The sequence below is a fragment of the Musa acuminata genome, chromosome BXJ1-2 (assembly GCF_036884655.1).
Source record: "Musa acuminata AAA Group cultivar baxijiao chromosome BXJ1-2, Cavendish_Baxijiao_AAA, whole genome shotgun sequence".
NCBI classification, from domain to species: Eukaryota; Viridiplantae; Streptophyta; class Magnoliopsida; order Zingiberales; family Musaceae; genus Musa; species Musa acuminata.
The window spans coordinates 31,861,982-31,887,292 of record NC_088328.1 but is presented as its reverse complement, the minus strand read 5'-3'; the positions used below and the strand labels follow the sequence as shown (position 1 = coordinate 31,887,292).

The 25,311-nt window shown below is 36.6% G+C and overlaps 2 protein-coding genes and 1 long non-coding RNA gene across 5 annotated transcripts; 2 read left to right on the top strand and 1 right to left on the bottom strand.

Annotated features, from left to right (window-relative positions):
- The first annotated feature begins 1,539 nt into the window (after positions 1–1,539).
- Positions 1,540–4,100, top strand: LOC135612145 (PTI1-like tyrosine-protein kinase 2). Its single transcript, XM_065108014.1, has 4 exons — positions 1,540–1,709; positions 2,852–2,984; positions 3,393–3,482; positions 3,883–4,100. The coding sequence occupies exons 1-4, from the start codon at positions 1,540–1,542 to the stop codon at positions 3,991–3,993; spliced, it is 504 nt and encodes a 167-aa protein (XP_064964086.1). The 3' UTR covers positions 3,994–4,100.
- Positions 4,101–4,887: 787 nt separating this feature from the next.
- On the bottom strand, positions 4,888–20,669 carry LOC103976569 (CMP-sialic acid transporter 5). Of its 2 annotated transcripts, none has more exons than XM_065104424.1 (16): positions 20,393–20,669; positions 19,046–19,317; positions 18,346–18,462; positions 16,850–16,906; positions 14,779–14,856; positions 14,565–14,609; positions 13,895–13,954; positions 13,509–13,631; positions 11,107–11,184; positions 10,936–11,005; positions 8,232–8,339; positions 7,975–8,108; positions 7,823–7,899; positions 7,416–7,464; positions 7,229–7,336; positions 4,888–5,258 (listed from the first exon to the last, which is right to left on the bottom strand). In XM_065104424.1, exons 2-15 carry the CDS (start codon positions 19,214–19,216, stop codon positions 7,286–7,288), a joined length of 1,218 nt encoding a protein of 405 aa, XP_064960496.1. In that variant the 5' UTR covers positions 19,217–19,317; positions 20,393–20,669; the 3' UTR covers positions 4,888–5,258; positions 7,229–7,285. The 2 variants fall into 2 exon arrangements, with proteins under 2 accessions (XP_064960496.1, XP_009390099.1); XM_009391824.3 differs by lacking the exon at positions 4,888–5,258 and adding an exon at positions 5,317–5,653 and having other exon boundaries at positions 20,393–20,668.
- Positions 20,670–21,109: 440 nt separating this feature from the next.
- Positions 21,110–25,292, top strand: LOC103976608 (uncharacterized). 2 transcript variants are annotated; one of them, XR_001976930.2, is made up of 3 exons: positions 21,110–21,245; positions 21,354–24,030; positions 24,440–25,292. It is a non-coding gene; the product is annotated as an uncharacterized LOC103976608 (long non-coding RNA). The 2 variants fall into 2 exon arrangements; XR_001976931.2 differs by having other exon boundaries at positions 21,354–24,349.
- The last annotated feature ends 19 nt before the right edge of the window (positions 25,293–25,311 follow it).

Genomic DNA, 25,311 nt, shown 5'->3' with positions numbered 1-25,311 from the left:
AGGTGGTTTTCGTGTGCCAGAAACACGAGGAAGAAGGACTCTCTTCCTCGCACCGAGAACGAGTTCCAGGAAGAACCGAAGCAGCAGAAGAAGAAAAAGGATGATGATGATGGTATGTTGATTTATGTGGACTTCGAATCTGATGTTGAGTATAATTTAGTGTCGGCTTGATGCTGTGGTTCTTCTCGTTCTTGCTGTCTTTGATTCCTTTCTTATCCATATAATCTCTCTTCAAATCTCTTAGATCACTTTAATGACATTATTAATTTATAGGAAAGATAAAAGGCTTTTAGGACCAGTATCAAATATTAAAGAGTTTAAGCTACCAATAATAGCTGAATTAGAGATTAATTTGGCCCCAGAATTAAGAATATGATGTATAAAAAAAAAATACAATGTTTTTGGATCGTATCAGATCAGTATACGGTTTGTAAGGTTTGCAACACCGTCTCGTACGATACAGTAGTACGAGCAATATATACCTGTTTATGGACTCGGGTATAGTATCGAATAATGCAAGCTCTATATCGGGTAATCTTTTCTAATTTTTATAATATTTTTTAGTCTTTTTTTCTAAGGATCGATATGTATTAAGTGTTGGCACACTAATACCGACCGATACGGTATCACTGTGAATTCTACAATCCAATAATAGCCAAAAATAAGATGAATTATATGGTTTGATGTCAGCTCTTGATCGGATTGATAAGTACCAATTTGGTGCATACCAAATGCATTTGTATTCCTTCTCTTCATGGAATCATCGTACTACTGATCCTTTTCTCTTGTCTTAATTTTCTTCAGGCACAGAAGACTCTGTAGAGGCATCTTCTACGCCGAGAAGTAGTGAACTTGAAGACCATCCTCCGACTCCTATTGCTGCTGTGCCTGAACTCTCTTTGCATGAACTGATGGAGAACACTGACAATTTTGGGTTAAGATCAATGGTTGGGGAAGGATCACATGCGAGAGTCTACTATGCAGTTCTAAACGGCAAAGAAATTGCAATCAAAAAGCTTGACATGCCACAGAAACATGAGACCAATTCTGGTTTCATGTCACAGGTGATTTGCTGCAATGATTAACAATATAAATTGAGATACAATAGTATCGGAGTTTGAATCTTCATCGTCGTATGAAAGATTCAAACTTGTCTATGTTGTGTTCTTACCATGCACTTCATCTCTCGATGTCAGCTCTCATTTGCATCGAGATTGAAGCACAAGAATTTTGTACAGTTGTTGGGGTATTATGTGGAGGGAAATCTGCGGCTGCTGGCTTATGAGTTTGCCGCCATGGGATCTCTGCAAGACATCTTGCACGGTCGGCATCTTCTTCTTCTTCCTCCTCCTCTCATTTGCATGAGTTGGAAGCTTTGGCTGCACCTTCTTCTTCTTCTTCTTCTTCCTCTCATTCGCATGATTCCATGTTGCAGGAAGGAGGGGTGCTCTGGGAACACAACAGAGGCCTTTTCTTGTGTGGGAACAGAGAGTGCGGATTGCGATTGATGCAGCAAAGGGATTGGAGTATCTCCATGAGATGGTTCAGCCACCTGTTGTGCATAGGAACATCAGATCCAGCAACATCCTCATATTTGATGACTGCAGAGCAAAGATTGCAGACTTCGATCTGCTAAACCAGGCTCCTGATATGGCTACACGTCTTCTCTCTTCGCGGGTTTTGGGAACCTTTGGCTATCATGCTCCTGAGTAATAGCTCAAAAATCTCTTTCGTTTTGATTCTTCCTCCCATGGAGTTATATCATCTTCCTTGCTTTGATATCGTGATATAGATGAAGGAAGGTGAATTTTTTTGGATTGATCAATGCATCAAAACGTAGGTGGGATGATATGTATTGAATTTGGCTTTATGGTGATCTTAATGATTCTGATAGACAATAAAATTCACATAATCTCACGATGGATGGATGGATGGATGGATGGATATTAGGATTCAGATTTATTTCTGAAGGAAGTTTTTAGGACATTCTTGCATCATTTTTAGTATCAGAATTTTATTGGACTTGTTCTCCTAGTAAAAAGCATGGGAGTAATAACATAAAAGCTCTTTCGTTTGGTTCTTCCTTGGAATTTGGCTATCTTCCTTGCTTTAATCTTGTGAATGTAGAAATTCTATGCTCTTGTTCTTTAGATATTAGATGATGACTGGTGAGACATTTAGAACAATCGATGCATCAGACCTTAGGTGGGATGACAAGTATTGACTTTGGCTGATAGTGGAGATGGAAGACAGTTTTGTGGTCAAATACTTTGTCTCCAGATTGGTGATCTTTATGATTTTTGATAGATAATCTTAAGAAAATTCAACACTAGAGAAACCACCAGCCTCTCTCACCATGAAGAGCTGATGATTCTGGATAGATGTTAGTATTCAAATTCCTTTCTGAAGAAGTTTATAGAAGATTTTTGCATCCTTTTCGGCATGAGAATGTTGAGTTATTATAGCACAAAATCTTTCATTTGGTTCTTCCATGGAATTTGAGTCTCTTCCTTTCCTTAATCTTGTGCTGGTAGAAACTCTAATCCTTCTCCTTAGGTTGGGGTGATGGCAAGTGAATTGTTCAGAGCAATTACTGCATCAAAACTTAGGTTGGATGACATGTATTGAATTTGGCTTGTGATGGATTAGTGCTTAATGACCATCAAACCAAAAAGGAAGATATGATCTTAATGATTCAGATACATAATATGATTCATCATAAGAGTTTTTGAAGACTAACAAATGCTGATTTCTCCATCCATCATTTCTGAAGAAGCTGACAACTCTTTAGGAGCTTGTTTGTCCTCCTGGTAAAAACCATATGAAATGGTAATGTTCAATGTTGATGCAGGTATGCAATGACTGGTGAACTGACCCAGAAGAGTGATGTTTACAGTTTTGGAGTTGTGCTTTTAGAGCTTCTAACAGGGAGGAAGCCGGTGGATCATTCCATGCCTCGCGGTCAGCAGAGCCTTGTTACATGGGTGATTTCTTTGTCTTGCATCCCTCCCCCCTCCCCTTCTTCTTCTCATTTGACATGTTCTTCTTGCTTCCTGCATCCATATAATAGCATTGCCAATATGTCACACAACAAAGAAAGAATACCAATGGTGTGTCATCATTCTTTTCTCCAAAACCATAAATGAGCAACTTCTTTACTACATACATAACTTGGAGAGACAATTAGCATGCCATTCTCTTCCTCCTCAGATGGTCACTAATCTTGCTTATTTCAGCCTCACAGTAGTCTTTCTTTACAAGTTGCAACCTAAAACCTCAGTTTGCCATTCAGAAAAATAGATGCACATTGAACTTTGTCCTTCTTCTATTGAAGGCTTCAAAAGTTTGTTTAGCTTATTTGATAAGTGCTAATTTTTTTCCCTTCAATGTAGGCAACTCCAAGGTTGGGTGACAAGAATAAGGTCAAACAATGTGTTGATCCAAGGTTGAAGGGACTCTATCCACCTGCAGCAGCTGCACAGGTATAATATATATCCATGTGTGTCCTGTCATGCTTTTATATTGGTTAGATTCATTAAACAACATTGAATTGCACTATAAATTAGCTTCTCTCTTTTAGTCAAAAGTGAGAAAAGACTTAAGTTAGTATATAATAATTTGAAGTATATCACAAGAAAATTGATTATATATTTTAGATTAGTGATTTAGTCTCAACAAAGTCAATAGATTATCCCATCTGATAGTATGCAAACATCACTGACCGATACCTTAAGCTGCATATTCTTTTTCTCTTGGTTGTTTCAATTGATCTACTTCTTTGTAGGGGTCATCAATGAGATTTAGTTCTTTCTCAAGAAAAGTTGAACTAGATTATGAACTTCCTACAGGAGCTATCAGTTTGACTGGTTTCATTCTCTGCAGTTTGCACAAGTGGCAGCTGAGTGTGTGGAGTATGAAGCTGATCACAGGCCAGACATGACCTCTGTGGTCAAGAAACTTAGGAAGATTGCTGTCCAACTCTCGCTGCCATGATTTGTCATCCTTGAGCTTTTGTACCTGCACCCACCAAGCTGAATTGAAGATGAACTTTATGTTTGAATTTGCTACATGATTGTTCTATACTATTTTTTTTTTTTTTCTCTTCTATTTCATGGTTGCCAATCACTTAATCTTTCATCTTAACTAAATCCTCTTCTGCTGCTTCATAGAACAACTATAGCTGTCCAGAAATAAAATTGTGTTTCACACAAATGAAAAAACACAAGTATTGGCTTGAGGAATTATTTCCTCTCTTAGCATGTTTTAACAAGATAGAAATTACCTTTTTAACAAGTCTTAGGGTGCAATTAGTAATGCTTATGGTAGCATCTGAGTTGTGTGATCCAAACAATTTATGAGCTGCCATTTATCTCACTGCCAAATGTATTGCTTAGATAAGGCTTTTATATGATGTTGATATTGATATTTAGGAATGAGGATGTTATTGTGGCAATACTTCAAACGGAAATAATATATCGAGGCCTTAGATGATTCTGCTGATGAGTAGTTGAAGGAAAACAAGTTCTATAAACAAGTTCTTAACCAGAATTTTAATATTTATAATTCTCTTAACCATAACTCTGCTCAGTACGTACTGGTATATATCATCGGTACGTCCTATGTATACCCTAAAACCTTAAAAATACTTTCGCCTACCATGTCCAGGTGTACTGATCAGTATGCCTCGATAACGGTCGAAATATGAGACGGTACCGATCAATATATCTCGATACCAATCAAAACATTTGTACTGCTCGATAGAGGATGATCCGCATATTCTCTCGGATCGATATACATAAAAAATGAGAACCCTGCTCTTAACATAATTATACTTGCATCAAAGAAGGAGCGCTTCAAGTATTCAATTAGAGTTGTTACAGCACTGTGAAACATCAATACGAAGATTCATCCAACACACAAGGTTGTAATTAGGACATCCAATATCAGTCACTGCTCAGATTCCCATCTCATGCTAAGAAATAAAACAAGATAGACTAAAGAATAAGGTTTAGCAAGTGGGAGAAGAAAGAAATGATTGAGCTAAAATGTAAAGTACATTTGAGGTAGGCTTTTAGAAATCACTACCGAGTGCAGAAAAGTTCATTTCACAGCATGCTGACTTCCAAAGGCAATAAATGCAAGGCAGAAACAGAGTCAGGACCATTGCTTCTGTTACACACTGGAGCAAGAAAACCAATATTTTCTCAAGTAATTTTAAGGCGATGTAGTGGTTCCAACTTCTGATTTCCATTGAAAACCTTGTAGATCCACGAACCAGCAAGAAAGATGTGAAGACCATGAGCAGAACACAAGACATATAACAATGTAACTGCAGTAATTAATCCATTAAAAGAATATAGAAATGTGCTTCCATATTTTCACGTAAACATAGCTGAAATAACAATATGTTGCTAGGAGAGGTCTATTTTTTTAATATCATGACTGATGTTTGATCAACCTGCTCGAGTTTCTTCATTTTGTATCCTCCACAATTATAAGCTATGACTGCTGACTTTGTTCATCAGATCACAATAAAATTTTCCAACAGAAGCCAAAAAAAAACTATTCTTGGTAGCTCATTTGTATTTTTTTTATCCACTCGGTAGCTCGTCTATGTTCTATAGGTCAATAAAAAAGAACTCTCCGAGTATACCTGTTACAAAAAGCCACTGCAAAGTGAATATGCTGAGCATCTCCAAATTTAATCCAAGTATCAACTGAGTTTTTAGTATAGATGCAAGCCACAATGAGCGCAGTAAGTGTTCAGCTTGATTCTGCTGAAATTTAACAAAGCAAACAATACTTAATTTTTCGATTCACATGATCATTCAACTTTAAAATAAGTTTTTCTTTTGCCAAGTTGTGCTTGATTCTACTGTTTTTGACTAGAATTAAGCATTAATTCTGGTGAAATGTCATCTCATGCTAAATGTGCCTACACTATTATATGCTAGCAACATTTTCAACTCTATCCATATAAGAGAATACCTGTGCAAATGAATTGCCAAGTTATACCTAAGCTGGGTGTCAGATAGAAAGCACAAGATATAAAAAAAAAGAAGAATTAACTTATCTGAACAAAATACACTAAGCTCTCGTTATGCAAAACTTTCAATCCATTTGCACTATTCATTTCCAAAGGTTGTTTCCTGTTTTTCAACACTAGAACCACCCACCTCATCCATGGACAACCAAAGTATATCTGTTAAGACCCCTGATTTGTTCGTCCTTCAATTTTTGCCTACTAAATTAAAAACTAACCTAGGAAACCCCAAAACAATGGATTCAGCTTAAAGCCTAGGCAGTAGTTTAGGTGCCTTGGCAGCAGGGACAACAAACTCAGCAGAACATCATCTCATCCTTTCTTTTTTTTGGTGTCAACTAACACATTTGATGGGAGATGTTATAATTAGTATACTTAGAAAATATTATATAACATACCCTGACTCCTATGGCAGAAAGATGAATTTATAAAAGCACTTTATAAAGACATTGTAAATTAACCTGTCTCACATGCACAAAATACATAAGCGACACAGTATATGTGCTGCTTAAATTCATAACATGTTCATAGACGAATATAAGAAATTCATAAGAATGAATATGTACCATATTAAATATAACTTTGACCCTTTTACTACCAAGTTACTAGCCCAAGATATGGCTCCCATCCAAACAGTGTTTTTGTACAAAACAAAGTTCACTTAAAAATTATGCTATACTTTTAAGCAAGGTATGCATGCAATACCGTACCGTACCGGTGTTTCGAGGTTGACTCGGTACGGTACTGGCATATCGAGCGGTACACCAGGACGTACCGAACGGTACACCAGGGCTTACCGAGCGATTTTCTCCTACTGTAGCACTGCTACAGTGTAACATTGTACCACTGTAGTACGGTCTGTCCGGTAGCGGACGGTCCGCATACCGGTATGCCATCGGACCGGTACATACCGCCTGTACCGGGCGATACCATTCGAAATTGCTTTTAAGTACTTAGCTCTATACAAACAGTGTTTTTGCACAAAACAAAGTTCACTTAAAAATTATGCTATACTTTTAAGTACTTAGCTCTACACATCCATATTCACAATCTACATAGCTAAAAGCAATTTAATAAGAAAAGATGAATGAACTGCACCAATGGTGTTCAATTAATATTAATCCTTATCAAAATGCTTCGCTATTATTATCACATTAATATGCATCTTAGTTTTAATAAACACACCTTAATTATCATATGGTTAAGTTTTATAAGGATCGGAGTGATGCCTCAAACATGACATCAAATGGGCAAGAGAGGCTGTCTCTCATCATGTCCAATGTGGTGGCTGGCCTGAAAGAAAGCAGATATCATGCATAAGGATTTGCCAATTCATAATTAACCAATTGTGCTACATGTACAATTGTCTTACATCTTCAGCAGCACCAGCAGTCATGTCTATGAAAGAAGCTTCCTTTGACCTTAAAAACAGAGACAAGAAAATTAGTAATTTATAGTAGTTTGAATTTTGAAAAGGTGCTTTATCAGTAAACAAATGTAAATTAGTATGTTCAAAATCTGATATTTCTTTATTAAAAAGCAATTCAAAGTCTCAGACCGAATCTTTAAACTGCAAAGTGAAGTTATTTCCAATAATAACTTTGTGGTTGGACCAACTTGTTAATAAAATATATTAAGACCATTTCCAATGAGAAACATATTAAAAAAATGATAAAATCAAATAAATAGGTGATTAGGATCTCTCGAGTGGTACTGTTGTTGTCAAGATCACTTCTGAGACAGAAAAGGTCAAAGAATTAAAAAATTGAAAGGATGTACCTTGGATGTTGATCTTCCATCATCTCTAATTTTCTAAGTGGTGTCTCATCTTTTACTTTCGCAATCGGAGAGAAGAACTGACAGAAAATGTGTCAAGATTTTCAAAGATACAAACACGTGGAATAAATTTAAAACCTAAGCCTAGTAAATACCTGGTGCATAGATATAAAAACTATGGATAACCCCAAGATGAAGTTCATGGTCAATGTATGACCAAATAATGCAGCAGATGCGATGCCAGTAAAAGTTGTGGCAACAGTAGATGAATACTTCTTCAAGATTGTGTCTGCAAGCACCCTTAGCACAGTAAGGTTAAGTCTGGAAAAAAGGGGAAAACACAGCAAATATTTGCAAAAGAAAAAAAAGTACTTAGCAGTAAGTGAACGACAAAAAGCACATAGCAATATACCGGCATATTTGAAGAAGAATGATGAAAGTATGCCCTGTGCTGCATTGTTAAATATCAAAAACATCGTCGCCTTTGAGTGGCCTTCGAGGATATTAAAGCTATTAGGTCCTGTAAATGTTTAAAAAAGTGAAACAAAAAAAAAAAGCAAATATCTCTGTTCTCTAGTAAAAGGTATCAGCAACTTGCAAACAGCGTGCAAAGATATTAAAACACAAATTATTACAAACAATTAATTGAACATGTATCCATTAAATTCTTAGCAATCCAACCAAACCAAATCTCTGATGGAATGAAATGACAAGAAAACAAGAATATTAAACTATTGATGTATGTATATCCAATTGTGTGCCTTCCACCCAGTAAGTACATATATATAATGGACAGAAACCTCTATGTCTGAAACTCTGAATTAGGAGGAAAACTATCCAACAATCAACAAATCAACATATAAATATGAAGGAGAAGATAAGCATCTTATGGTTACCTACACCAAAGGCCATTTAAAAGAGCATGGCAAGATTCTTGGTATAAATCCACACAAGAGGTGCAAAAGTCATATTAATGAATATTGGTGATTGTTAAAAAGGTTCCCAATCAGAAGAATATAAACTTGTTGGTATATTAAGAGTTAAACTAATTTAATTTAATATTCCCAACTTTTAGGACCTCTTAGCTGTGAGCATAACATATAAACAAGAATGAAATGCATCGGCTGAAGGGTATAAGAGGTTTAATGCCAAAAACAATGAAACTGCAGGGAGTTGGATCTAAGATAATGCAACTGGACCAAGAACTCAAGATATCATAAAACTAAGTAAACTTCCAATTAACTAAGCCTTTGACTGTACAACTTTTACAAGAAAAGAGATCATAAAACCAAGTAAGCCTTCCCCTAAGGCTTGTGCACATGCAATTACTTTATTCATGAGTCAGATATATGAACAACAAAAAGCTGCAGCCTTTACAGGAAAACATAAAGTTTGAAATTTTGTGGTTTAAGTAATGAAACCACCAACTGTCAATTTGTTCTCCTTCGGGGTTTTTCTTCTTCGTTTGTATTTGTAGTCATACATATTCACATGAGTCACCTTCCTGCCTAGAATTTGCAAAAGCACAAATTTGGCACAATCTTTAAGAGTTTTGATGTCACACATTGACATCTAACCAACAAATTTAACAAACCATGACAGAGCCTTTTTGATCTATAACTATGATCTATAACCAAAACTATATATATTTATCAAAGCTTACACTAAATAGAAATGTAGTTCAGTTGGTGTATTTGCCGAGTTTCTAGTCATAAATAACAGACATCATTGATTCTCAACCTTGACGATCTATCACTTCTTTTCAGGCTACATCTCTCTTCCCTTCAAAAATCAACACTTCTTTATGAGCATGCCAGGTCAAAAATTACTTTGGGTTGGCCCCAACATTAGAAGCATAGGAAAAAGGGCTGAGGAATTCAGGGAAATGTCAAGTTGCCTTTAGTAGAGCAAGCTATGGATCGATCCGTATGGGGTTTGGGTTCGACAATCTGTCGACTCGATACTTTCAAATGGAAGTTTGGCGAGGGAGAGAACTATGGTAAAAAGACCAAGCGTAAAAACTGAAAGAAAACAACCTCTATTGTTTGTAAAGTCAATGTACTAACTACGAGGCTTGAAACAATGGAATAAAAAACGTGATAGTAAGTTTATGGGTGCGTGAGAATGCAGGTTGTCTTTAGACAGCACCCCTGGTAGGTTGCGGTCACTGTCGTTTTTGGTCTCACCTCTTCACTGCAGGAACCTCCTCCTGAGGTTTAAACAGTAGACAGTAGGCATTGAGGACTTCTCACAGCAGCTGTATGAAGCTTTGGGGTGGAGCTTTGGGCTGGTGGAACTTGCAGAAGAAGGCTACGGCTGAGAGGAACTGGCTGCAGTGCATAGAATTCTTCCCTTCTCTTCTCGCTGTTCTTCACTGCTCTAAGGCAGGAAAAACTAGGGCCGACTGGGCTCTTTACCGATGGCTTCTTGGTTGCTTTGGGGGATGCTTTGGATGGGGCTCTCCTCCTTTTATCGTTATGGAAGGGGTGGAGTCCTAACTAGGTTAGGACTTAAGAGAGTTCTAATGCAGTTAGGACTTAAGAGAGTCCTTACTAGGTTAAGACTTAGAGAGTCATAATGCTTTTGAGTCCTAATATATTTAAGACTTGGAAAGTCCTAATATTGTTAGGATTTGTTTAGCGTTGGTGCATGGAAGTTCTACTACTATTAGGAGTTTACTATTAGGAGTTGGCCCCACCATCTTCATGTGGTTGTCCCTATATAGGTGAGGGCTGCCCTAATCCTAGTCCAACTAAGATTGGGATTGAGATTAGTAGGCTGCTATGATATGGGCTTTGCTTGGCCAAATAAGGCTTTGAGATTTCATGAGTTCCATCAATAGAGCTTGGCCAATTCAGTTGAGGGCTATTGAGATCATCCTTGATCATGGATATGGAGCCAACAGTAGATATTGACATTGTTAATGCAACCTTGTATAGAAACTTTATCATTCTATTATATATCCTAAGAACACATTAGTATAGCAAGCACAAGAATAATGTAGTCAGAGTTAGATCCACTCAACTCGTGTAAATGATCGGTCCTCAAAAGCATATCAACTATGTCTAGCCAATATTTATCATACTTTTTAATCAACTAGAGGCAAGATCATGTACCTTTGAAAAGGGCAGTCCCTACAATGCCCAAAAAGTTGAATATTGCACCATATCCATACAAAAATAAGTTCTGAAAGATGTAATAAAATATTATGACTCTCTTCCTCCAACTATTCACCTGCTGAAAAAGTAATTGGCAAGGATACGTTCAGTTATAAAAAAGCCTGTCACCTGAAGGTAAATACTTGTTTCAAATTGGCTTTTCAGAGCATATTCATTGTAGACGGAGGCCATTGATGGAACAGTAACCTGCAACATCATAATACAAAGTGAACATGAAAGCAGAACTAATTATATAACCAATACCATCAAGAATCTCTGTACATCTGAGGTTTCACTTAAAAGCAGCTTGTTCAAAACACATAAATTGTTCATTCTCTAACTTGTTAAAAATAGAAAACTTCAAAAAACAAAGCTATTAGGAAGGATGGTGACACTCCAAGAGGTCACATTTACCAGTTGGACTATAAAGCAAAGGCAAGGCAAAAATATTGATAATTTACTTATCATTACTCGACATGATGAGATAACTAACTAATTAACTTTGTTGAGCCTAAACTACTAGTCTGAAATACATAAGCCTAAATTAATAATAGTGCACTTATCAAACTAGACCCTCATGAGTCAATTTAAGTAATTGTCCACTTCCATTATGAGACTAAATTAAGGTTTCAGGATTTCTCCCATATTTAAGGGTTTGACGTTCTCGTCAAATGTCCACATGAGAAATAGTCTAATGATTACTCCACGTTATACTGTATCCTTCGATATCATCCATGGTTAATCCTTTTCTACTTTGGCACCTCATGTCCAATATAACATGATCCATGTGAGGCCTATCCCAATAATATCTCCACGATGTTATATACCCTTTGGTTCCATTTATGTTTAATCCTTTAATAAAACTTTTATTGTAACCCTAGTTTAGCCCCACATCGAAAATGGACAAACACTTAACCAGCGATTTCAATAGGCGCTCGGGCAAGGCAAAGCGAGGCCCGAGCGCCTCGCTTCATGTCCAAGCGCCTCGCTTCAAAGAGGCACTCGCCCAAGCCCAGACGCCAGGCGCTTCGAGCGAGCGCTCGAGTTAAACCAGGCGACCGAACCAGTGTTTTACGTTTGGTTCGGTCTCCGGTGCTTCAGTTGGTTTGATTAAACCAACTAAAGCACCGATATCAACCTCCTAACATCCCTCTTGCGACTTCCCCAACCCTAATCCTGCTCGCGATTCTGCCGCTGATATTTCCTCTCTACTACCGCTACCTCTCTCCGCTATCGTTGCCTGTCTTCGTTGTCGCTGCTTGCCACTATCGTCACTCCCGCTCTCGCTACCATTGCCGTTACTGTTACTCTTACTCCCTCTACTCACATCGACTCGATACAGTTAATAGTATACAGTTAATAGTATATTGTTAATATACTGTTAATATACTGTTAACAGTATATTAACAATATACTATTAACTGTATACTAGTAACAATATTTTTTTTATTTATTAGATTAATAATATATTAATTTGATTTTAATACTACTAATTTTTATTTATTTGAAATTATTGTTATTGTTTTGAATTTTGAGTTTTTTATTAATGTGATATTGTGATTCTGTAAGATTTTTTATTTAATATCATATTTTTATTTAAATAATTATATTTATTAATTAATTTATATATTTTTATATTTTAGTGCCTCGTTTCGCTCGGGCGAGCGCCTAGTGCCTCGGGTGTTTTTGCACCTTGGCGTCTTTTGACGCCTAACGCTTTTTAAATCACTGTACTTAACTAGCTAGTAAGGTACTACAATTAACTTAAAATTAAGTATTTCATATTAAGTATTTTTGACCGGTAATAAGTCTAGTATCCTTTCAGATGTGTTGTAACACAACTTCATGAATTAGTCAGCCATATAACACTTGAAGTAGCCTATTATATAAGAAGAATAGTATGACACCAAAATTTAACCAAATCTGGACTTTTCCATATTTTAGATGTTCACATCAAAACTCTCAAATTCCAGATAAAGGAGATAACAACTTATTTACATCTTAAAACCATATGATAAAAAAATTACTGTTTGTAAATTAGGGATGTTAACCTAAGAGAAGTATTATTGTGATGATAAACAATTTTAAGTAAAATCCAGCTATTTAGAATTTTATACTCAAGTTGACAATTATGTAGAAAAGTATCGTCAAGTACTGCATCAGTCAGAATGGATCAGCCCATACTATGATAGAAAAGTATCGTCAAGTACTATACTAATACATGGTGAAGGTGCCAATATACAAGGACATACCATTTGCATGACAGAAGTTAATACCACACAAGAAAGTTGTCACCAAGCACCCATAGGTCCCATACTACAAAACATCAATTCTTGGGACAATAAATATAATATATATAAGGTGCTCCAATTATCAAATTTATGGTAGATCAATTATTAACAAGTTGTAAAAAAGTTCCCAAAAGGATTATCAGACTCTAATAAAGAGAAACAAGAAAAAAATAAATCAATGAAAAAAAGATAGAAACAACAATGGTTAAACATATAAATGATGTGAGTGATAAAACTTACAAAAACTAATGTATACACATAAGCAATCATTGTAACTGGAAGACCCAGTGCTGTGGAACCCTCAGGCAGTGATCGGAGTTGATTTACGCTTATCCCAATCAGCAAAAGCGCAAGAGCCTCCCACTGCCCATCAGTAAAAAAGAAACAAAGGAAAAAACTTAATGACCAATAATAAAACATTATCATTCGACATAAGAAATCATAGACGTTGCTGAGAAGTTATATGACCATAATTAGGTTGCCACAAATGATCATCTCATACAAGCACTTATATGTCTAGTATAACATATTTCACATCTAAAATTTGACAGTGGACTTTTCGAAGTCTTATCCATTAAAGTACATCATGCAACATGAATGCAACTGATTCTAGAGTCCAAACTTACCTGAATTATGGAAAAACGCCTCCGCATTATTATCTTTAAAAGGACCGCGATCACCAAAACCTACAAGTAATTTGCATAAAGGTAGCACAATATCAATGATTTGGCTTCAAGAAAAAATTCAGTTTTCAGCATCTTGTATGAACAAGACAAGCAAACGATGGAAGAGCACAATATACATTCAAAATAGAATTAAAGAACATATCCTTGAAATTTCTTGACTGAAAATAACGGAAACAGCTAAAAAACATGCTTCAGAAATACACAATGTTCTTCCGCATGGAAAGCCAGATATATAGATATATTCTGTTTTGTACATACATCAAGCTAGTAAAAAAAGAAAAAAATTATCTAAGGAGCCATGCTACAAAACATGTTCATGTCCATCAACTCCATTTGCCTAGAGAAGGCAAATTATGGCACTGATATGATATGCTGTATTAACCAAGAAAAATCAGTATATCAACTTATAATGTTATGGTTTAATATCTATGAGTAAAAAAAACTTTAAGAGAAAGTTCCATGAATACTAATCTATTCATCTACATTAACCTCAGCACAGATATTGCAATGTAATTATTATTACAGCAAACAATTCTTATGTTAGAAAACCTACATTGAAATGAATGGTTTAAAAGATTAAACATAAAGCCGAGGATTTATAGAGTGCTACCTTCAGGTTGCTCAACATTTTCACAGTAGCAGGATTGAAGTATAGCTGCAAAGAGATAGAAAATAACAAAAGGACAATCATAAGCATATCAAGTACTCCAAAGTCCAAACCACAAATAGCTAAAAAAGCACACAAAGAAAATTGTTGGGTAATTTTTTGTCAGAATATATGAAGCTAGAAAAATGTTTTCATACGATATGAAGCTAAAACACACCTGCATAGTAAACTTTAGATAATTATTGATTGCATATAGAAGAGCAGGAACAGCAAGAAGGACATTGTTCCGAGCTGCCTGCAAAATATAGGCATAAACTTCGAATCAGATCATACCATGAATACATGATGTAAAAAAGACAGATATTCATCCGTTTTTGCTGCATTTGTCTGTTGTTTTTATTTTAATTTTGTTTTCTTTTGCACTCAGAACACTCTTTTACGGCAGAAAAAATGGATAAAAATTAATTGAGTTTGCACCTAAGGAAAGTCACATTCTTTTCAGATTCTTTCTGTAAGTGAAGTCTGAATTGAACAGACAGAAACTGAATTACATTACTTGATAACTCTCTAGGTTATGAAGAACCCTGGACTCGAAGACAGCAGGATAATCAAAGTTGAATCCAAATTATCATATCGGTATTACTACCAAAACCATCTTAATGACAAGACAATTTTAATTAATTTGCAGGAAAGTACAACAGGAAAAAGTCACATTAACCTTCTGGATTTCTTTCTTACTTTGCAACTGAAACCAATGCACAAAGAATGAAGGATCTACAATCATTGTTTAAATTTTTATTTCCACAACAATTTTAAAAGCACATACATTTGATTAATTTGCAAAACTTTCATTCTTAAAACATCCTCTAAGCCTCTCCATTTCTAACCTTTGATAAACCAACCAAAAATTTAAAAAAGAGCTATATATCCATAATTATGAAAATGATATAGGTACATCATGTATCAAGGTTTTGAATACCAGACCAATATCAGATTGGGTAACCTATTGCCCTGGTATAATATTATATGTCAGCCGATATATTGACCTATATCACTTGGTATTATTGAATAAAATAAAAACTAAATGGTATATGTATCATTATTGAGCTATTTATTGTATCATTGAATAAAATAAAATAAAAATATGGTGTGTGTACTACTATCGAGCTATATATTCCGATACTAGTGTTTAGTTGGACCGAGCAATACCGGTTAGCATACATATCAGTCCAACTAGTATCCAAAACTTTGTTTTGTTATACCCTTGTGGAAAGATCAATGCATCTTAAAAGTCCGAATCAATTTTACTAGCCACAATTGAAATTTCATCTAAGAATTTGGAACATACAAAAAAAAAATTCTTACTTTTACACGTCTACAACTTTAACTCTTCACCTCTCCATACACAACTTTAAGTTTAAAAAATAATCCCGATCCATACTCACTATACGAGGTGATTATATTCCATTTGCAAATGTATTTTAGGAGTTGTATTTACCTGGGGCCATATACAACCCAGAACAACATGTTCTGCCTTTGAAGAAGTCTACTTTGAAAGGTTTAACAATAATGCAAAAAAATGGTTTGAGCAATACATACTTCTCTTTAGTGGCTTATATTGAATAGAAATTAATTTTGCAGTTGGACAGAATTGCTCTCCGTTAAGGCCAAGATAGAGGGGACATTTAATCTAAAATCATCTTCCTGTTAAAGACTGATGAATTTCTTCTACTTACTGACAAATAAACGGTCCTGTGTTAGAAGTTTGGAGTCATGAACAGAACTGTGGAATGCCTGTTGTGGAATTAAATAATAATCACATTCCACAAATGCAGTTTTTTCAAGGTTAGATGCGGTCCATGGTGTCGTATCAACTCACAAGTAAAAGTTTAGTAAAGCACTCCAGTCCACCAATACAGATTGAGGAATACCTTGCCAAAAGATGTCTTGGAAATAGTTTTGGCAAGCATATAGACTCAGTCAGCCAGGAGATTTTCAAAATTTAGTCACATTCCTTCTCATATTCTTTCTGTTGTTGAATTCTACAGCAGTTAGAAGTTCAATACGGTGAAGATCCTAATATAACCTAAGGATCATAATACTTATTGTTAAAAAGTACCATATATAAAATCAATATAGCAAGAAGCACTATCCACTGACATAATTAACTGCTAAATATTGGATGTTACAAAATAAAGTAAATTAAAAAGAATGATCACAAGAAAATATGGAAAGATAAAAGAGTTTAATGATCATGACATGAATATTGGCGTGCAGAGATATTCTACCTGTACAAATGTAGAAATTGATAGAAGGGGTTTCTCTCCAACCTTTTGGCGTCTACCCTGTTTAGTTACAAATATCAGCTCTGGTTGTAGCAAAATATTATCATTGAAACGGAACATTGTGGTAGCATTAAAATATAAGACTAGAAGAATGGGATTCATACTTCATTAATACTACTAGCAAAAAGCTGAAAATCAAACAGCACAAAATAAAAGGAAAAAATCGAAATGTAGAACCATCAGAAGTTACAATAACTAATAAGTGACTTATTATATGATACTTGTGTTCTTTGCTTTTCCAACGAAGTTGACTACACATCCGACATGATTTTCTTAAGTTCTAGATAAATCTGGCAACTTCATGTCTGTTTATTTAATATAGATTCCCTAGAAAGAAAGATTATCTATCCAAGAGATGAACATCCCTAATAGTTCTAACATTTGACATCTTGAATCCAAGTAGCCCAATACTATAGAAAACCAGCTCTGTCAGGAAACTTTTATTTATCTTGGAATTATGTGCAGTTAGGATTTCTTTTTATTTTTTACTCTAATGAGAAATTATTAAGAGTAACTTTAGACATATTGGACACTAAAAAGTTAATGAGTTGATTTATCTAATAAATGACTGGTAATCAATATTAAGAGTCCTTAAGTTCAAATTCTGAAGCAACAAGGGTTTTCAACAGGTTGAATGGTAGTAGTTGGCTAATTCTACAACCACATAAGTCATAACAGGAGCAGCAAGTGTTCTTTTTAAATTATGTAAGCTGATTTGAAGAAGGCCCTTTTCATTTGTAAGTGTCTTAATTGGAACATTTCAAGATTTCAAATTGATATTTGTCCTTTCTGATTTTTTTAATAAGAACCTGTGTAAATCAAAGCACATGGCAACTAAACCATTAATTGGCGACAGTTTTTTCGGAAACATAATTCAAAGAATACACCACTTGGCTTTTTCATTCTATTTCATCTATGCACATGTGATATACTATCTTCTCCCACCCACGAATATCAGATTATAACTAGAAAAGCTCTCAAATTTGTAGCAAACTTGAAAGTTGAGTTATTATAAACAATTTAGCTCAAAATATGAACACAAATTTTCTTAACATACAGATTGATTTATATAAAATATGAAAACAATCATATGGTCACCACATGATATAAAGTACAGATAGATTCGTATGAACAGACCAGTATTTACTGGTTCGACCAATCATCAATGATAGAGTAGATGATTGGGTTTCAGATCATAAATGTGCAAATTCCTAAATGAAGGCAAGTCTAGACAAGAAAAAGGACTTCTATTTTGACAAAAAGCCTAGTTGGACAATATAAGGCCTTATTAGTTGCCGTTTGACATGATGCATCCAGCGAGTAACTCTCCTACAATAACTTAGAATTGGAAATACTCTAAAATGGAAAATTGCAAGCACCATCTGTTCATAGTATCCCACAAAATAATATTACTATAAAAATAAGGTTATAAGACAAACCTGGAATAATAACATAATGATGGCAAAGAGAACTTTTGCAACTTCTGTCAAAAAATTTACACTGATGGGACTAAACTTGAACTTCCCATCCACCTTGGACATATAGACTAGTATAGGCTGCAACAAATTACAAAATCTGCTTAAGCGCTATCCAACAAAATTCCACAAAGTTCTGCATAAACAAAAAAAGCCTACAACATAGAGTTTGCCTCAGATAATTTGAATACTTAAGGACTACACAGGTGCCGGCTTATAACAAGGAACATCTTTGTTGTACCATGTTGTCATTTGTGCAGCAAGTGTTATGCCACAACTTTCACTGGTGAAAGATAAGTGTCATGCCACAACTTTCACTGGTGAAAGATATTTATGCACTGCCAAGCATACCATGTTCAGTCTATCAAATCAGAAGTAAAAGCACAAGTAATTAAAAAAATCCAGCATATGAAATCAACTGTAATCACATCTGAAGCATGCATAAGATTCATTGGCTATTCACACATCATGCAATAAACAAAACATGTAACAAGTTGCCAATGTTTTAACCCATGTGCTAAGGCAAATACTACAACCAAAAGTCCGATTGAGACAGTCACTGAGCACAGATGTTAAACCTTTGGCCAAAAGATAAATGCCACTCATATTTCAAAAGGAAAAAATAAATCTGAAAAAAAATTGAAGATCTTTCAAAATAAAGTACCTGAAGACCAACCAAGATACAATCACCCACAACAAGAAGAAATTTAAGAGCACGATATCTGGATGATACTTTGCTCCTATGCTTATCATATGCCCTTGATACAGATCTTGGGCTTGGCGAGACTATTTTGGAATGACAAACACTGCATTCTACCATCCCGTTCTTTAGCATCTCAAAAGTACACCTTTTGCAAGTATTACTTGGCCACCACCTGGCCAATAGATCTAGAAATCAAACTGTTCTCGTGATATCAAGTCAAAACTGTAGCAAACCTGACAACATAAGAGAATATGATAAAATCATCACAATTTAGAAAGTAAAAAATCAGCCAACAAGGGTAGTAGAACCTCTCATAAAATCAACAAACAAAGGAATCTACTATTGAACCCAGCGAGTAAGCCATTTGTTTATATAGTTTCTGTTTTCCCTAACTTCCAAATCAAACAGCAAGTGACCTTTATGTAAAATAGAACAATAACACTGCAAATTGAAATTCGTATAGGGACATGGAAAACCAAACAGATTACTTCCCAATCTCATGAACAATCCAATTAATCCATATTCCCTGTAGCAGCAATGAAAATAATGCAAAAAAAAAACTTTTCCACCTTCCCATCAAGGTCAAATATCACAACGACATGAATTTCATCCCAAAAATTGAAAGATAGACAAAGGAAAAGAACCAACGAAAGAAAATTGCATATCCACAATTACACGCCAAGATCCAGAAATCAAAGCTGTTGTTGTCATATCAAAGTCAGCAAACCTGAGAAGTAACCACAGTATATAAAATAAAAACCAGCTTGCTCATGATTTCTAAAGGGCAAACCCAGTGTATGGCACTTCCGCGATTGCATGTCTGAGGGTCAATGTATGCAGCTTTACCTTTATATATTTAGAGAGGCCGAGACTACCCTCGTCTCCTAAATCACAAGGGAGCAACCTTACTGTTCTACCAAAGCCCACCCTTTCTCATACGATTTCCATCTTCCTCAATCTCCAAATCAAATTGCAAATGACCTTCATATGTACTACAATTATTATCGTACAAACTGAAATGAAGCATAAAATTCTCCCCGAAGCTCATGATGGATCCTATTACACTAGACTATCCGTTTCAGTAACGAAGCAGTGATTGGAAAGGTGCTTTTCTCTCAACTTGCCAGAAAGAACCAACATCACAACAGCTCGAATTTCCTGCCGAACCGATTACATCAAGACGAAAGATAATCAACACAAACAAGAAACCGCATCGCCGCCACCGTGAATCCACCCCAATTATGAACATTGCTCGACGACATAAAATTAAAGCCACTGCAGAATTGAGACAAGGAACCGAGAACTGACCGAGATTCCAGATCCAGATCCACCTAGCGCAGCTTCAATTGCATTCCTTCCAGAACCAAAGGGCCCGAGACCAGATCTGATCCGATCGAGCCCAATCGGAAGACGGATCTAACCCGCCCAGCCCTCAGATCCGGCCGCGATCACAAGAATGGAGTACTTCTTGATGGGATCCAGAGAACAGTAGGGTTCTTAAGATCCAGATTCCAAGGACGCCACGAAGAGAAAGGAGAGGAGAATAACCGGAAAGCGGGAGAGGCGAAGGCGACGATGTGGGGAAGAACTGGGAGCTTCTTCCTATTTATAGAAGGCCACATAAAAAAATTGACTCACCCTTGTGCCAGTGTCCCCCAGCCTTACCCACAGGTAAGCGGGCTCCACCAACGGAGCCCACCTTTTCGGAGCCAATCAGAGTACCGGTGTTCGGTAACAGAATAATCGGGTCGGATCGGACGCTTTACATCCCGGATCGGGTTACCGGTTCTTCTCTGTTCTATGAAACCAAACAAAAAATTAACTCACTCTCATGAACGTTACCCTGGATCTCCTCCAGGGAAGCTGGCTCTACTTTTAAACCCCACCTGTTCTTTTCCAATTAGATTACGGGTAAAACCAGGGTAGGAGTAAAATCGGGTTGTCTCCGATGCTACATTTCCCGGATCGGACATGATGGGTTGCCGACCCGACCCATTCATATCTGGTCTGACTCCTCGAAAGGTGCCATCGCGAAGCATCGAAAAGCCTTCGCTGTAGCTCCTACGGCGTCGATTGCGTCCGATCAAGATCCTCTTTGCCGATCGATTCGACCTCTCTCGCGAAGTTCCCCGACCAGCGATCGATTTCTGATGCTTAATCGGTATGATTTCTGTTGTTTGGAGTCGGATCAATTCTTTTTTATTCTTGGTGATGCCCTTATCTTCTTTCGATTTCCTGTTTCGTGGCGTAATTTCTTGTTGTGAGGCAGTGATCCAGTCATAGATGATTGAGTTACTTCAGCCATCTACTCAAGTTCTAAATTACTGCCTTGATGATGCACTTCAGTCATAGATGATTGAGACTGAGTCAGTGATTCCACTTCTTGAGCTAATGGTCTTATAAGAAGGTCAATCTGACTGATTTGAGGGGAATCTGGAAAAGATCACAGATTTTAATTACAAAGTGCCCCATTTTGCAAAATCTTTTCTACTCTTTATTGGCAGATCTACATGACCTATTCATTGGCCTTCCGTCTTTTAGAGAAACTATGGTTTCTGTACAGGAAGTGCTTGCTGATATCAATGACGGAGAGCCAGTGTAATCAATGCTGCATGCTGTCCTATGGAAAGAACCGAGAAAAGGAACTCGACAAATTCGGAGCTTTTGTGCAAGCTCTAAGGAGCCGAACTAAAAAGTTCGGATCTGTGGTGGCTGTAGTTGAAGCAAATTTTGGCTGGTCTCAGGAGGCATTGGAACGCATCTGTGCCTCTCGAGATTGCAGAGTTAATCAATCCATGTTTCGTAGAGTTATATTATGATGATGATGCAAATGATGAAGAGGTGTTGGTGAACATGAAAGAAAAAGTCTTTTAGCAGATATGTCTACCATAGCTGTTGGTCCAGGAGTTACAGCAGTTCTTGGTGCATCATCACCATCAAATGTTGTTTGTGCATCTACATTTATCAAGCTTGCAACATATAAGATTCCTGCTACTTTAAAGTTTGGTTTAGCTCAGCTGCAAAAGGCAGCTACTATCGGACTTGGTAAGCTCCTTGTCTCAACAAATTTACTCACACATGGGCTCGCAGACACTGGAGCCAAGGCGTCCACCTCAAAGTTCACAGCATCAGCTAAGAAAACTTTCGCCATTACCCACTCTCTGACAGCATTAACTGAGAGATCAAGCTTGTTGGCCATGAGGGCATCATTTGTTGATATTATGAGAAAGAAGAGTGTCCAATCAACAAAGTTTTCACCATTGTCTTGCGGCATGGTTGCTTGCACTGTGTTGCTGGCTTATGGAAATGAGGTTGAGTGTGCTGCTGAGTCATTGCCATGGCTGCATCTGTGGGTTGTGGGCTTCAGAGCTTGCACCTAGATACATGAAGCTTTACAGTCTCTGATGTACAATTTTTTTGAAGAAAATGAGGGCACAATGAAGAAGGTTAAAGATATCCATTTATGATTGGTTTATGTTTAATCAATGGCCACAAAAGAAGACAATGTTTTAGATCTTCAGGAAACAGCAGTTTTGATATCACCCTATGCCACAGCTTTGGTAGAGATTTGCCCCTTCCAGCAACAATGTGGATGACGCTTCTGAGACCCTGGTTTTGTGACTGTCTTGAGTGTTTCTTCCTCCATGCAGGTCACACCTACCCAAATCAGATGTTCTCTTCAAACTAGTTTTGTGCATCAACACTGACATGTATGAAAGTTTTTAAAAGGTGTTTATATAAATTACAATAACCAATAGAGACTAACTACAATGACATGTATGCCAGGTTTCAAGTTTTGGTTGGTTATATATGCTAATCTCATATTAAGAGGGTCTATACGCAGAGTTGGTTTTCTTCCGGGCACAACTAGAAAATTTTAGTTTTGATGCTCGAGTAAAAGATTGTTTTCTTCTCTTATTATAATTGCACCAGTTTGTCCCACAACACTGAAAAGGAGATCCAGACAGCATGGGATTTCAAGATGGCTTTCTAGCAAGATGTTTAAGGTCAATCATTCATTACAGAAGATATGCAAGGTTAGGAAGGAGTGAAGTAAGATCCTGCTATTGTCTTATTGTGGCAGTATCCTCACCCAGGAAGCAGGCATTTATGACCTCAGAGCCAATACACAAGAATCTTGTGCCATTGTCTTCTTCCACTGACATTGAACCTTGACAATCTGCATGGAAAGTGGAACTGTGGAACCACATTTTTCTTCCCTTGGCAGGCACCAAATGGCGGCAACAAGTCAGTTAATCCCCCCTGTCTTGCTTAAACATGAAAGAGATGAAAAAATGCTCATGTCACAGAATGCAGCCACGACGACAAGTCAAAATGAATCTAGAAGTAGAGGCTGATGATGGAATTATAGAATACAGTCACCCTTACTCCAGCATTACAGATTCTTCTAGTGCCAGCATCTCAGGTTGGCATATTGTCAAAATATCAAAAGAATACATTTTTGTTACTGCACTAGCAGTAAAGGCTAGTTACAAAGATGACAGGCTTCAACGACTTGTTTGAGCAAATAGGAAAGGGATGCCGATTGCCAATTGGGAAATTATAGCTAAAGTATAGGGATGACAAGGAAGAGCAGGTGATGTTAGTGACCGATGCTGATCTGCAGGAGCGCATGAAGGTATTGGATTATACCAGATCAAACAGAGTGAAGCTTCAAGAATACGATATGTCACATGTCGGCAGCTCAGCAAGTAGTAATTGCCTAAATCCATGAAAAGCAGAGAGACATAATGTTGAAACCTCACCTGCTAATCTTTGAGTTATTAAAGAATTGTTGTGATGGCAATCGAAGCATTATTTCTTGAAGTTAGAGGCCAATGTTGTCATCCTTACATGCAGCAGATATAGATATCAATTTTATGTTGATTGGAAGTCCTGTTAACAAACTTCCTGTGACCTCCATTTTCGAATATTGTCACCTCTATGTAAGTACCTTGCATGTTTTTACAGAGGGAACTGTTTTGTCAGTCTTCTCCCCACATTCATTTACCTACAAACACACTTTTCTCCTGGTTTTTGGTTGAGTCTGAGTTTCATGGTGTTGTGTACTTCTGCAAATTTAGAACACAATATCTATATTCATGTTCTGCATGCTCATTTACGGTCTTTTCCCTGTGAAAGATGGTACTATATGTCATTTGTTTTTCCAAACTGTAATTTCAGAATTTCTATGTTCTCTTATTTCTGCTGCTTAATCTTGTGTTCATACTGGGGGATGATAAGTTTATACCTCTGATTAATCAGGTAGCTATCAATTAATTTAGATTATTTACTACTGTTACATTATAATGTGAAGTTATTGTCTCTGATCAACTTGTATGCACCTATTTGCAGTTGGCCAAACTGTTTTTGGACCAAGCAGGTGTTGGTGGACTCTTCATCTAGAGCTGCACGTTAGCAGACATCATTCTGAACAAATCTAAAATTCCAGGTTATATTATCTTAGATGTTCAAGACGGTTTGATGGTTCACTTCAGCTAAAATTCAAGGGTCTTTATGACCATATGCTGCATGACTTGAATATGAATGCTCTGCTTGTTGATAGACTGTCCGTTGAGTTTCTATCAATTGTACCATGATGGCTTTAAACTCATCAGTTGTTCTGGAAATCAAGATCTACTAGGATGAACCAGAAGCCAAGTTATGCTACAACGCCTGATAGATTCTGGGTACATCAGTTCATCCATGATCATACCTAAAACATGATTGGCTGCTGTGCCTGGTGCTGTTTCACACCGAGAAAGATGGAACCATCCAATTTGATCTTCAACACCACGATTTTGAACCAATATATGCAAAGGATGATGCTGTTTTCAAAGGTTCAAGAAAGTTGCCATGTCATTGATACTTTTCAAAATGCTGCTGATGACAGAAGTATGGATCCTAGTTCGGTGTCTTCATGTATTCAGGGCATAAAACTCTTGGACACAAGTTTTCCAGTTTCGGTTTAGATCAAGTAACACTGAGAAATCATTCAGCATTTCTTGAAATGATATTCCCATATTTCATCCTTGTGCTTGCAATACTACTGCAAGCTGTTGACTTATGTTGCAAGATGAACATGGTGGTGCTGTCATCTTCATGTTTCCTTGAAGTAACCCCCCCTGCTGGTGAACCATCCATATTTATTTGATCTGTTGTGTCAATTATGATTGCTAAATCTACATGACTGCTGCATTCCTTTTTATACTGAATGTGCTTAGATT